Source organism: Oncorhynchus clarkii, unplaced genomic scaffold (assembly GCF_045791955.1).
Source record: "Oncorhynchus clarkii lewisi isolate Uvic-CL-2024 unplaced genomic scaffold, UVic_Ocla_1.0 unplaced_contig_7090_pilon_pilon, whole genome shotgun sequence".
NCBI classification, from domain to species: Eukaryota; Metazoa; Chordata; class Actinopteri; order Salmoniformes; family Salmonidae; genus Oncorhynchus; species Oncorhynchus clarkii.
In genome coordinates, this window is record NW_027258342.1 from 56,957 (window position 1) to 70,771 (window position 13,815).

Here is a 13,815-nt window from a genome sequence, read left to right on the forward strand (position 1 = left end):
GTGGGTAACAGTACTATCTTCATAGAGCCCGCGGCCCACAGTAACTGTAGAGAGCCCGCGGCCCACAGTAAATGTAGAGAGCCCGCGGCCCACAGTAAATGTAGAGAGCCCGCGGCAGTACTGTAGCTTGAAATGGGCACGGGGTCTAATTGACTCAACAACCAAAAACACATCTAAGTTTAACTGGAAAATCTCTAGTTATTTCAGGAAGTTAGCTGGCTAACTCATGGATCCTGCATTGTAGTATACCCCTCAGGAGAACCCCGGCCCACCTGGCGCTAAACTTCTAAATGACGTTACACAATTCTAAATGACGTTTTAAAGTTCTAAATGACGTTTTAAAATTCTAAATGACGTTTTAAAATTCTAAATGACGTTACACAATTTTAAATGCCGTTACAAAACTCAATGACGTTACACAATTCTAAATGACGTTACACAATTCTAAATGACGTTTTAAAATTCTAAATGACGTTTTAAAATTCTAAATGACGTTACACAATTCTAAATGACGTTACAAAACTCAATGACGTTACACAATTCTAAATGACGTTACACAATTCTAAATGACGTTACAAAACTCTAAATGACGTTACACAATTCTAAATGACGTTACAAAACTCTAAATGACGTTACACAATTCTAAATGACGTTTTAAAAGTTCTAAATGACGTTTTAAAATTCTAAATGAAGTTTTAAAATTCTAAATGACGTTACACAATTCTAAATGCTTCTACACCTGCATTGCTTGCTGTTTGGGGTTTTAGGCTGGGTTTATGTACAGCACTTTGAGATATCAGCTGATGTACGAAGGGCTATATAAATAAATTTGATTTGATTTGATTAAATGACGTTTTAAAGTTCTAAATGACGTTACACAATTCTAAATGACATTAAAGTTGTAAACAGATCCATAGCCCCCCCCCCCATTTAATTGTAGGGGACAATACAGTTCTAAATGAAGTACCATAGCATTTTGAACTGTTAATGATTTCTATCCATACATCTCTAGAACTGTAATTGCTGTGGTCGGTGTATCGTCATTTTAAATGTAATGTGAGTTGTGGTTTTGTTAGATGTACTCATGCCACCGGTTCTTTTTAGTTTTCTACACCTGCAGTATCGTTTTGTAACAAAGTAACTTTTTTTAAAAAAGTTTTCAGACACTTGTCTGTTTTATCAGAGGAGATCACTTTGGTCACACAATAATGTTTATAAGCACAGGCTGTGTCCTATATAGGCAATAGGATGCAATTTAGGACAGACCCAGTTTACAAATGAAAACACCTTCAGCAGGACAGCAACTGTTCAGATATACTATTTTGTATCCAGCCAATGAGTCATTCATAGGATTCTCCAACTTTAAAAATAAATGTTTTTATATCAATTTGTCTGCTATTTCTTTATTTCATTTGAATTAGAGGTTAGTAGTATTAACTAGTAGAAGATATAACCTGTGATAACAGAATGGAAGAAATCATTTTTTCTTTGTCATTTGTTCCCAGCTCCACAGTGAATAGAACTTAGTGATATCGGTGAATGTGGTAATTCATAACCGAGTGAAATATAAAACACCAATAGATTCTAGATACTACAGAGGGCATACAGATCTCTCTGAGATGGACGTCTCAACGGGTCTCTCTCTGAGATGGACGTCCCAACGGGTCTCTCTCTGAGATGGACGTCCCAACGGGTCTCTCTCTGAGATGGACGTCCCAACGGGTCTCTCTCTGAGATGGACGTCCCAACGGGTCTCTCTCTGAGATGGACGTCCCAACGGGTCTCTCTCTGAGATGGACGTCCCAACGGGTCTCTCTCTGAGATGGACGTCCCAACGGGTCTCTCTCTGAGATGGACGTCCCAACGGGTCTCTCTCTGAGATGGACGTCCCAACGGGTCTCTCTCTGAGATGGACGTCCCAACGGGTCTCTCTCTGAGATGGACGTCCCAACGGGTCTCTCTCTGAGATGGACGTCCCAACGGGTCTCTCTCTGAGATGGACGTCCCAACGGGTCTCTCTCTGAGATGGACGTCCCAACGGGTCTCTCTCTGAGATGGACGTCCCAACGGGTCTCTCTCTGAGATGGACGTCCCAACGGGTCTCTCTCTGAGATGGACGTCCCAACGGGTCTCTCTCTGAGATGGACGTCCCAACGGGTCTCTCTCTGAGATGGACGTCCCAACGGGTCTCTCTCTGAGATGGACGTCCCAACGGGTCTCTCTCTGAGATGGACGTCCCCACGGGTCTCTCTGAGATGGACGTCCCCACGGGTCTCTCTCTGAGATGGACGTCCCAACGGGTCTCTCTCTGAGATGGATGTCCCCACGGGTCTCTCTCTGAGATGGACGTCCCAACGGGTCTCAAAGCCATCTTTCCAAATGGAGCGAAGCCTGGGCATTCGAGCCAACGTCACAACTATCAGTAAGATGGTCCCAGATCTGTTCGTGCTACCTTGCCAACTCCTATAGCTGCAACATTAGACATTTCTCTTAACCATAGATCACAATCTGTAAAAGCAAGAATTCATTATCCTTGATGTTGTCCCCTGTTAATTTACTGTGCTGTCTTTTAATAAAACAAAATGAATTAGACGAATTGTGTAAATACATTAACAAGAAACCTAAATTATGTTTCACAGTCAAACTTAAAGTCTTAGTACCAGTATCAAACTTCTAGCCTGGTCCCAGATCTGTTTGTGCCGTGTTACACACTTCTGTTGTTATTGTCTCACCAACAGTGGCAAGTCAGCACAAACAGACCTGAGACCAGGCTATCAAACTACTCCATTTAGAAGCAGAACTGACAAACCTAAGTGAATCTTTCTTCAGTCCAACAAGTGTCCACTGTTCTCTTGTTGACCATCAGTCTTATTCAACCATCATTTAAAGGCCCAACCATAAATTTGAAATGTGATTTTCCTGTGTTTTATATATATATTTCCACATTGAGGTTGGAATAATACTGCGAAAATGATAACACCCTTTTAGTGTTAGAGCTGTTTGAAAAGATGGCCTGAAATTTCAGCCTGTTTTTGGTGGGATGGAGATTTGACCTGCCTGGTGACATCACCAGGCGGTATATTAGTTAAGACTAATAACTAGTTCCGTTTTCTACACTCAGACCACTCCCAGACAGTCCTAGAAAAATGATTGCTTGAGAAATTCTTTGCAAAATAAGCTATTTTTTTTAAATTATTTTTGATCATTTTATTTGAAAACAATCACAGTAAAGTACTTAATTGTTACACAGAAATGATTTGAGAGATAAAAACCGCTACATTGGATATTTTAAATCATTGGGACACAGTGTTATATTTCATGTCCATAATTGTCAGTTGTAGCTGGCCTGAGAACTGGTCCAGAAAGGCCAATGTGTCCAGAAAAGGGTCATTATAGTCAAATGCCCTTTTCATAGTTGATTGTAGTGTTTATTACAGTGTACCTGGTATAGAGATGATGACCTAACAATTACTCTACCTACAAGTGCTGCTGTCATGTTCTAACGCAGGAGTCTACCAGGTACTACTAGGAGATGCTGAGAGCTTGAGGCATTTTGTGTTGATGTCTCCTTCGTCGTGTTTTCGGGTAACTTGTGTCTTCTCCACCTGTGCTCCAGAGCCATCCTTCAGGAAGGTTTGTCAGCTCAGGAATGTCTCTCCATGGTTCCATCTTTAATGGTTCTCTCAAAAACATAGCAACTGCCCAACTCACAATTTTATTGCTAAGGCAACGTAAGTGTTCTCCACACCTGTTGGTCAAATCAGACATGTAAAATGGACGTGTCAGTGTGTTCATGGTTATATACAGGAGGATTCTTCTACATGACCTTGACAGTGGTAAGCGAAGACAACCAGGAATACAAACTGATATGCTTTGTTTCACCATTGTTTCTATGCATATCAGTTTAGATTCCAGCAGGGTTAGGGTCAATTCCATTTCAATTCAGGAAGAACAATGAAATTCCTATTCTCTTCAATACTTTGCATATCAGTTTAGATTCCAGCAGAGTTAGGGTCAATTCCATTTCAATTCAGGAAGAACAATGAAATTCCTATTCTCTTCAATACTTTTTCCAATGAGGAAAATGTGGAATTGGTTTTACTTTCTGAATTGACTGGAAATGGAACCGACCCCAAACTTTGATTCTAGGCTAAAGCTAGGAGTGGGAAGTGGAATTCTACATGACAAGGACTCACAGGTTCTGGTCTCTCTCTCTAGCTCCGATGGTTTCTTCTCCCTCTTGCAGAGCACTCTGGCAATGACGATGATGATGATGAGGAGGAGAGCCACGAGGAAGGTCAGTGCAGACGCCAGCCAGCTGATTACCATAGGGCTCAACACTGGGTCTGGGTCTGGTGAGGGTGGACGCAACACAGATGGACAGACAATATGAGAAGTGATACTTTATATCTTCCATGTCTGGTGAGGGTGGACGCAACACAGATGGACACCAACCAAACATGAATATATGTATGGCCACAACCCAGATGGACAGACAGTCAGTATATGAAAGTATAAACAGTTTACATTAGAGTTTATCATTATAATTCATTACAACTAAACACCAACTCATCTACTTGTATAATCATCTGTGTTTCTTTCTCTGCATTAGAATCGATAAATAACCTTCACGACACCAATCCACAAGGCCTGAGGTGGTGCCCTAGTAGCCTGGCCTCATGACACCAATCCACAGGGCCTGGGGTGGTTCCCTAGTAGCCTGGCCTCATGACACCAATCCACAAGGCCTGAGGTGGTGCTCTAGTAACCTGGCCTCATGACACCAGTCCACAAGGCCTGAGGTGGTGCCCTAGTAGCCTGGCCTCATGACACCAATCCACAAGGCCTGAGGTGGTGCCCTAGTAGCCTGGCCTCATGACACCAATCCACAGGGCCTGGGGTGGTTCCCTAGTAGCCTGGCCTCATGACACCAATCCACAAGGCCTGAGGTGGTGCTCTAGTAACCTGGCCTCATGACACCAGTCCACAAGGCCTGGGGTGGTGCCCTAGTAGCCTGGCCTCATGACACCAATCCACAAGGCCTGAGGTGGTGCCCTAGTAGACTGGCCTCATGACACCAATTCACAAGGCCTGAGGTGGTGCCCTAATAGACTGGCCTCATGACACCAATCCACAAGGCCTGAGGTGGTGCCCTAGTAGCCTGGCCTCATGACACCAATCCACAGGGCCTGGGGTGGTTCCCTAGTAGCCTGGCCTCATGACACCAATCCACAAGGCCTGAGGTGGTGCTCTAGTAACCTGGCCTCATGACACCAGTCCACAAGGCCTGGGGTGGTGCCCTAGTAGCCTGGCCTCATGACACCAATCCACAAGGCCTGAGGTGGTGCCCTAGAAGACTGGCCTCATGACACCAATTCACAAGGCCTGAGGTGGTGCCCTAGTAGCCTGGCCTCATGACACCAATTCACAAGGCCTGAGGTGGTGCCCTAGTAGACTGGCCTCATGACACCAATTCACAAGGCCTGAGGTGGTGCCCTAGTAGACTGGCCTCATGACACCAGTCCACAAGGCCTGAGGTGGTGCCCTAGTAGCCTGGCCTCATGACACCAATCCACAAGGCCTGAGGTGGTGCCCTAGTAGCCTGGCCTCATGACACCAATCCACAGGGCCTGGGGTGGTTCCCTAGTAGCCTGGCCTCATGACACCAATCCACAAGGCCTGAGGTGGTGCTCTAGTAACCTGGCCTCATGACACCAGTCCACAAGGCCTGGGGTGGTGCCCTAGTAGCCTGGCCTCATGACACCAATCCACAAGGCCTGAGGTGGTGCCCTAGTAGACTGGCCTCATGACACCAATTCACAAGGCCTGAGGTGGTGCCCTAATAGACTGGCCTCATGACACCAATTCACAAGGCCTGAGGTGGTGCCCTAGTAGCCTGGCCTCATGACACCAATCCACAGGGCCTGGGGTGGTTCCCTAGTAGCCTGGCCTCATGACACCAATCCACAAGGCCTGAGGTGGTGCTCTAGTAACCTGGCCTCATGACACCAGTCCACAAGGCCTGGGGTGGTGCCCTAGTAGCCTGGCCTCATGACACCAATCCACAAGGCCTGAGGTGGTGCCCTAGTAGACTGGCCTCATGACACCAATTCACAAGGCCTGAGGTGGTGCCCTAGTAGCCTGGCCTCATGACACCAATTCACAAGGCCTGAGGTGGTGCCCTAGTAGACTGGCCTCATGACACCAATTCACAAGGCCTGAGGTGGTGCCCTAGTAGACTGGCCTCATGACACCAATTCACAAGGCCTGAGGTGGTGCCCTAGTAGACTGGCCTCATGACACCAGTCCACAAGGCCTGAGGTGGTGCCCTAGTAGCCTGGCCTCATGACACCAATCCACAAGGCCTGAGGTGGTGCCCTAGTAGACTGGCCTCATGACACCAATCCACAAGGCCTGAGGTGGTGCTCTAGTAACCTGGCCTCATGACACCAATCCACAAGGCCTGAGGTGGTGCCCTAGTAGACTGGCCTCATGACACCAATCCACAAGGCCTGAGGTGGTGCTCTAGTAACCTGGCCTCATGACACCAATCCACAAGGCCAGAGGTGGTGCCCTAGAAGCCTGGCCTCATGACACCAATCCACAAGGCCTGAGGTGGAGCCCTAGTAGCCTGGCCTCATGACACCAATCCACAAGGCCTGAGGTGGTGCTCTAATAACCTGGCCTCATGACACCAATCCACAAGGCCTGAGGTGGAGCCCTAGTAGACTGGCCTCATGACACCAATCCACAAGGCCTGAGGTGGTGCTCTAGTAGACTGGCCTCATGACACCAATCCACAAGGCCTGAGGTGGTGCCCTAGTAGCCTGGCCTCATGACACCAATCCACAAGACCTGAGGTGGAGCCCTAGTAGCCTGGCCTCATGACACCAATCCACAAGGCCTGAGGTGGTGCCCTAGTAGACTGGCCTCATGACACCAATCCACAAGGCCTGAGGTGGTGCCCTAGAAGACTGGGCTCATGACACCAATTCACAAGGCGTGAGGTGGTGCCCTAGTAGCCTGGCCTCATGACACCAATCCACAAGGCCTGAGGTGGTGCCCTAGTAGCCTGGCCTCATGACACCAATCCACAAGGCCTGAGGTGGTGCCCTAGTAGACTGGCCTCATGACACCAATTCACAAGGCCTGAGGTGGTGCCCTAGTAGCCTGGCCTCATGACACCAATTCACAAGGCCTGAGGTGGTGCCCTAGTAGACTGGCCTCATGACACCAATTCACAAGGCCTGAGGTGGTGCCCTAGTAGACTGGCCTCATGACACCAATTCACAAGGCCTGAGGTGGTGCCCTAGTAGACTGGCCTCATGACACCAGTCCACAAGGCCTGAGGTGGTGCCCTAGTAGCCTGGCCTCATGACACCAATCCACAAGGCCTGAGGTGGTGCCCTAGTAGACTGGCCTCATGACACCAATCCACAAGGCCTGAGGTGGTGCTCTAGTAACCTGGCCTCATGACACCAATCCACAAGGCCTGAGGTGGTGCCCTAGTAGACTGGCCTCATGACACCAATCCACAAGGCCTGAGGTGGTGCTCTAGTAACCTGGCCTCATGACACCAATCCACAAGGCCAGAGGTGGTGCCCTAGAAGCCTGGCCTCATGACACCAATCCACAAGGCCTGAGGTGGAGCCCTAGTAGCCTGGCCTCATGACACCAATCCACAAGGCCTGAGGTGGTGCTCTAATAACCTGGCCTCATGACACCAATCCACAAGGCCTGAGGTGGAGCCCTAGTAGACTGGCCTCATGACACCAATCCACAAGGCCTGAAGTGGTGCTCTAGTAGACTGGCCTCATGACACCAATCCACAAGGCCTGAGGTGGTGCCCTAGTAGCCTGGCCTCATGACACCAATCCACAAGAACTGAGGTGGAGCCCTAGTAGCCTGGCCTCATGACACCAATCCACAAGGCCTGAGGTGGTGCCCTAGTAGACTGGCCTCATGACACCAATCCACAAGGCCTGAGGTGGTGCCCTAGAAGACTGGGCTCATGACACCAATTCACAAGGCGTGAGGTGGTGCCCTAGTAGCCTGGCCTCATGACACCAATCCACAAGGCCTGAGGTGGTGCCCTAGTAGACTGGCCTCATGACACCAATCCACAAGGCCTGAGGTGGTGCTCTAGTAACCTGGTCTCATGACACCAATCCACAAGGCCTGAGGTGGTGCCCTAGAAGACTGGCCTCATGACACCAATCCACAAGGCCTGAGGTGGTGCTCTAGTAACCTGGCCTCATGACACCAATCCACAAGGCCAGAGGTGGTGCCCTAGAAGCCTGGCCTCATGACACCAATCCACAAGGCCTGAGGTGGAGCCCTAGTAGCCTGGCCTCATGACACCAATCCACAAGGCCTGAGGTGGTGCTCTAATAACCTGGCCTCATGACACCAATCCACAAGGCCTGAGGTGGAGCCCTAGTAGACTGGCCTCATGACACCAATCCACAAGGCCTGAAGTGGTGCTCTAGTAGACTGGCCTCATGACACCAATCCACAAGGCCTGAGGTGGTGCCCTAGTAGCCTGGCCTCATGACACCAATCCACAAGAACTGAGGTGGAGCCCTAGTAGCCTGGCCTCATGACACCAATCCACAAGGCCTGAGGTGGTGCCCTAGTAGACTGGCCTCATGACACCAATCCACAAGGCCTGAGGTGGTGCCCTAGTAGCCTGGCCTCATGACACCAATCCACAAGGCCTGAGGTGGTGCCCTAGTAGCCTGGCCTCATGACACCAATCCACAAGGCCTGAGGTGGTGCCCTAGTAGACTGGCCTCATGACACCAATCCACAAGGCCTGAGCTGGTGCCCTAGAAGCCTGGCCTCATGACACCAATCCACAAGGCCTGAGGTGGTGCCCTAGTAGCCTGGCCTCATGACACCAATCCACAAGGCCTGAGGTGGTGCCCGAGTAGCCTGGCCTTGTGACACCAATCCACAAGGCCTGAGGTGGTGCTCTAGTAACCTGGCCTCATGACACCAATCCACAAGGCCTGAGGTGGTGCCCTAGCAGACTGGCCTCAAATATGTTTGTGTTGTCTTGGCAACTCAACAACCATAGGAGTAGGCCATACAGCACAAACACATCTGGGACCAGGCTACTGCCCTAGATGTGGACTAGTATGGCCTCACCTCCGATGGACCAGGCTACTGCCCTAGATGTGGACTAGCATGGCCTCACCTCCGATGGACCAGGCTACTGCCCTAGATGTGGACTAGCATGGCCTCACCTCCGATGGACCAGGCTAATGCCCTAGATGTGGACTAGCATGGCCTCACCTCCGATGGACCAGGCTACTGCCCTAGATGTGGACTAGCATGGCCTCACCTCCGATGGACCAGGCTACTGCCCTAGATGTGGACTAGCATGGCCTCACCTCCGATGGACCAGGCTACTGCCCTAGATGTGGACTAGCATGGCCTCACCTCCGATGGACCAGGCTAATGCCCTAGATGTTGACTAGCATGGCCTTACCTCCGATGGACCAGGCTACTGCCCTAGATGTGGACTAGCATGGCCTCACCTCCGATGGACCAGGCTAATGCCCTAGATGTTGACTAGCATGGCCTCACCTCCGATGGACCAGGCTACTGCCCTAGATGTGGACTAGCATGGCCTCACCTCCGATGGACCAGGCTACTGCCCTAGATGTGGACTAGCATGGCCTCACCTCCGATGGACCAGGCTACTGCCCTAGATGTGGACTAGCATGGCCTCACCTCCGATGGACCAGGCTAATGCCCTAGATGTTGACTAGCATGGCCTCACCTCCGATGGACCAGGCTACTGCCCTAGATGTGGACTAGCATGGCCTCACCTCCGATGGACCAGGCTACTGCCCTAGATGTTGACTAGCATGGCCTCACCTCCGATGGACCAGGCTACTGCCCTAGATGTGGACTAGCATGGCCTCACCTCCGATGGACCAGGCTAATGCCCTAGATGTTGACTAGCATGGCCTCACCTCCGATGGACCAGGCTACTGCCCTAGATGTTGACTAGCATGGCCTCACCTCCGATGGACCAGGCTACTGCCCTAGATGTTGACTAGCATGGCCTCACCTCCGATGGACCAGGCTACTGCCCTAGATGTTGACTAGCATGGCATCACCTCCGATGGACCAGGCTACTGCCCTAGATGGTGATGCCATGCTAGTCAACTCCGATGGACCAGACTACTGCCCTAGATGGTGATGCCATGCTAGTCAACTCCGATGGACCAGGCTACTGCCCTAGATGTTGACTAGCATGGCCTCACCTCCGATGGACCAGGCTACTGCCCTAGATGGTGATGCCATGCTAGTCAACTCCGATGGACCAGGCTACTGCCCTAGATGGTGATGCCATGCTTGTCAACTCCGATGGACCAGACTACTGCCCTAGATGGTGATGCCATGCTAGTCAACTCCGATGGACCAGGCTACTGCCCTAGATGGTGATGCCATGCTAGTCAACTCCGATGGACCAGGCTACTGCCCTAGATGCTGACTAGTATGGCCTCACCTCTGATGGACCAGGCTACTGCCCTAGATGTTGACTAGCATGGCCTCACCTCCGATGGACCAGGCTACTGCCCTAGATGGTGATGCCATGCTAGTCAACTCCGATGGACCAGACTACTACCCTAGATGGTGATGCCATGCTAGTCAACTCCGATGGACCAGACTACTGCCCTAGATGCTGACTAGTATGCCCTCACCTCTGATGGAGATAGGGAGTGGTTGGCTCTCCCGGGACATGAAGGTTCTCCCGCCCAGCTGGACCTTGTAGAGGCAGTAATAGTAGCCCTCGTTGGAGCGCTGTGCGTTTGAAAAGGTGAAGGTGACGAAGGGAGAGAGGGCAGGCAGCGACTGTCGCACCGTGCCGTTGGAACGGATCAGACGCAGCTGGAAAGAACCTTAGCAAGGAAATAAGATAATATGACTAAATAGCTACATTTACAAAAAACGATGTACTGCTTGTTCTTGGCTCTACGGACCGGTTTTCCCCGTGCACAGCTTAGCCCCAGACTAAAAAAAGCTTGCCGACTGGAGAATCTCAATTGAAATTACTCCAGTGAATCAAATAAATGAATCAAGTTACCTCCAGGGTACTGCTGCTCGGTGGAGCAGGTGATGTTGAAGCTGTGGCCTTTGATGACAGAGCCTGTGGGAGCCTCGATGGACGTGTTGTGCCAGTGCCGAGGGGTGTGCAGCTCCACTGGCGAGATGCGAGGGGGAAAACAAGGGGGTCGGGGATCAATTTGGCCCCGTCATTGAGTTACAGAATAGATCCAAATTACAAAACACAGTCACAGTCGAGTCATTTTTTTGTTTCTGGAAAAGATGTCAGGACTTCAGACAATACCTTTATCTTTTGTCGTTTTGGTTAAGTGTTTAGTAAGGAGAACATGTTTTGAAAACAGAGTGAAATGAGGCGTACTGCCTGCACATATGAACACTGAACTTTAGCGCATTCAATAGCAAATCGCTCTGTTTTCTTCCATTATATATTTAACTGAACAGACCCCAGATAACTCACCCACAGTGATGTTGATAGAGTTGCTGGGTGGAGAGCTAAGCATGGAGGAGGAGGGAGAGCTGCCCTTGATCCTGTACAGACAGCTGTAGCTGCCCTGGTGGGTAGCCTCCAGGTCTGACAGAGTCAGCTCCACCCTGGTCTGGGCAGAGTCCACCCTCTGAGTCACCAACGGGGTGGCTATGCCCCTCTTATACAGGTGGAAGTCATTCAGGTGGTGGCCCAGTAGCACAGTACAGCTGAAGCGAACCGCCTCCCCGGCAGAGAAGACAGTGTGAGGGGAGAGCAGGGACAGGGTGGGCATCAACAGTGTACCTGTCAGGGACAAAAGGTATGTTATATATCCATTAGGATAGTTCCTAGCCACATACATTGTCTCAACAACAACAAAAAACACAATCACACCACACGTATATTATCAATTGTTAATCGTTACCATTGTTCATATGTATTCCAACATGGAAATGTTTTCTGTCCCATAACAAATCCTCACTATTATAGGTGTCCTTGTCTCCTGTAGCCTGGGGATCTGTTTAAACAGTTTCAACAGATTTGGTACCAGGCTATCCTCCTGGGCCTCAGTCTCACCTGAGCATTTCACCCCAGCGTCATTATTATGGGTGCAGGTGAGGTAACTGTGGAGGACCCTGGGACATCGCGTCAGGCTCGCCTCGTGGCCAGAGCACTGGACGTGCCTCAGCCAGATCTCTCTGGAGCCCCTGCCAAACGCAGCTCCACGCAGGGCGTTCTCGGCCAGCCCACAGCCCAGCTCCAGGCACACCACGTCAGCCTCCCTCAGGTCCCAGCCGTGGTCACACACCGTCCCCCACTGGTTTCTCTGGAGCACCTCCACACGCCCCGAGCACTCACTGTCCCCATTGACGAGCCGGATGAACGACACGCCATCTGCAGAGGGTATCATTTTGAGCAATTCACCGTCTGCATCGACTCCATCCCAAGTAACAAGAGCACAGCCTGTATGGGAACAGCATAACGAAGAGAGGAAAACATTAGAACTATAACCGTGAAAATACTGCAGAAGAGTCATTGCTACAGTACAAAGCAATACCTTTACAGTATTGGTTATGACACTTGCTCATTACATCAAAAGAGCACATTGAAATACTAAAGCTAGTTCCAGAATGAACAAATTACACCATATAATCATCAGGCACAGAGCAAAAACATTTAAATCATCTCTGACCGAGCGTACAAAGGACAAGGAGAATCTTCAGCATCTTTGTCACCGTTCCATTCGAGAGATGATGATGACGGCTCGATGCGATTTTCTGGGGAACAGACTACTCAAAATGCACCGGACAATGGAGTCCTTCAACTTGACACCACTATAGCTGGCTGGTTAACAAGTCAAAGTATCGCGGCGCAAATACTAGCCGAATGATTTCGGTGTGCTTAGCTCGTACAACTGGCTATAGCATACCTACTGGCGTCAGCTAACTAGCTACATTCCTTCATACGTGTTTAGTCCGTCGCGGTCCTTCTTTTCACATTTAATCACGGATATTTAACATTTTAAACGGAGAGCACTACCCCCTGTCGTTAAAATAAATGTCCATTTAATATCAAACTTTGTTTTGAGAGAAGGCGAAGATGATGGTTAGAAACGAGCTAGCTAGCATGCTAGCTAACTAGCTAGCATATAGTTATTCTAGTTAGCTAATGGGGTGGATGGCGTAGCTATAGTTAACATTATAGATACAGTATTCTTTATCATCCATATATAATCACTTTAAGGCGTAAATCCTTTCAAACATTATTTTTTTTGTTTACGAAAACTAGCTAGACACATGTCCGTGACGCGTTGTATTTACGTCATCAGAGAACGTATGGAAGCGATTCCCAAACCTTCCATCACACACAGAGAGGAACCTGGAGAAGAGTCCCCTGAGCATGCTGGCCCTGGGGACTCTGTTCACACACACACCTCCGGAGCCCCAGGACAGCAACACAATTAAAGCATAAGAAAACAAATAATTACTTGACACATTGGAAACAATTGAACAAAAACAAAAAAACGAGCAAACTGGAATGCTATTTGGCCCTAAATAGAGAGAAAGTACACAAGTGGCAAAATACCTGGCCACTGTGACTGACCGAAAATTAAGGAAAACTTGTGACTTTCCACAAAGTGACCCAGTGAGCCAGTCAGCGAGCATAGCCTTGCTATTGAGAGAGGCCTCTGTAGGCAGACCTGGCTCTCAAGATAAGAAGGGCCATGTGCACACTGCCCACAAAATGAGGTGGAAACGGAGCTGCAC

At 49.5% G+C, this 13,815-nt stretch overlaps 1 protein-coding gene across 2 annotated transcripts; it reads right to left on the reverse strand.

Moving 5' to 3' along the window:
* Nucleotides 1-3,198: 3,198 nt before the first annotated feature.
* On the reverse strand, nucleotides 3,199-13,417 carry LOC139396712 (uncharacterized). Of its 2 annotated transcripts, none has more exons than XM_071143671.1 (7): nucleotides 12,750-13,417; nucleotides 12,125-12,511; nucleotides 11,540-11,851; nucleotides 11,102-11,218; nucleotides 10,719-10,916; nucleotides 4,197-4,352; nucleotides 3,199-3,748 (listed from the first exon to the last, which is right to left on the reverse strand). In XM_071143671.1, exons 1-7 carry the CDS (start codon nucleotides 12,772-12,774, stop codon nucleotides 3,708-3,710), a joined length of 1,236 nt encoding a protein of 411 aa, XP_070999772.1. In that variant the 5' UTR covers nucleotides 12,775-13,417; the 3' UTR covers nucleotides 3,199-3,707. The 2 variants fall into 2 exon arrangements, with proteins under 2 accessions (XP_070999772.1, XP_070999771.1); XM_071143670.1 differs by having other exon boundaries at nucleotides 12,741-13,348.
* Between the last annotated feature and the right edge of the window lie 398 nt (nucleotides 13,418-13,815).

Bases quoted from the DNA above. Each gene is read 5' to 3' on its own strand.
- LOC139396712 (XM_071143670.1), bottom strand. From the start codon at position 12,774: ATGCTGAAGATTCTCCTTGTCCTTTGTACGCTCG. The intron at 11,219-11,539 runs GTGAGTTATCTG...GCATCTCGCCAG, and splicing joins CTCTATCAACATCACTGTGG to TGGAGCTGCACACCCCTCGG. The intron at 3,749-4,196 runs GTGAGTCCTTGT...TTTGACCAACAG, and splicing joins AGAGAGAGAGACCAGAACCT to GTGTGGAGAACACTTACGTT.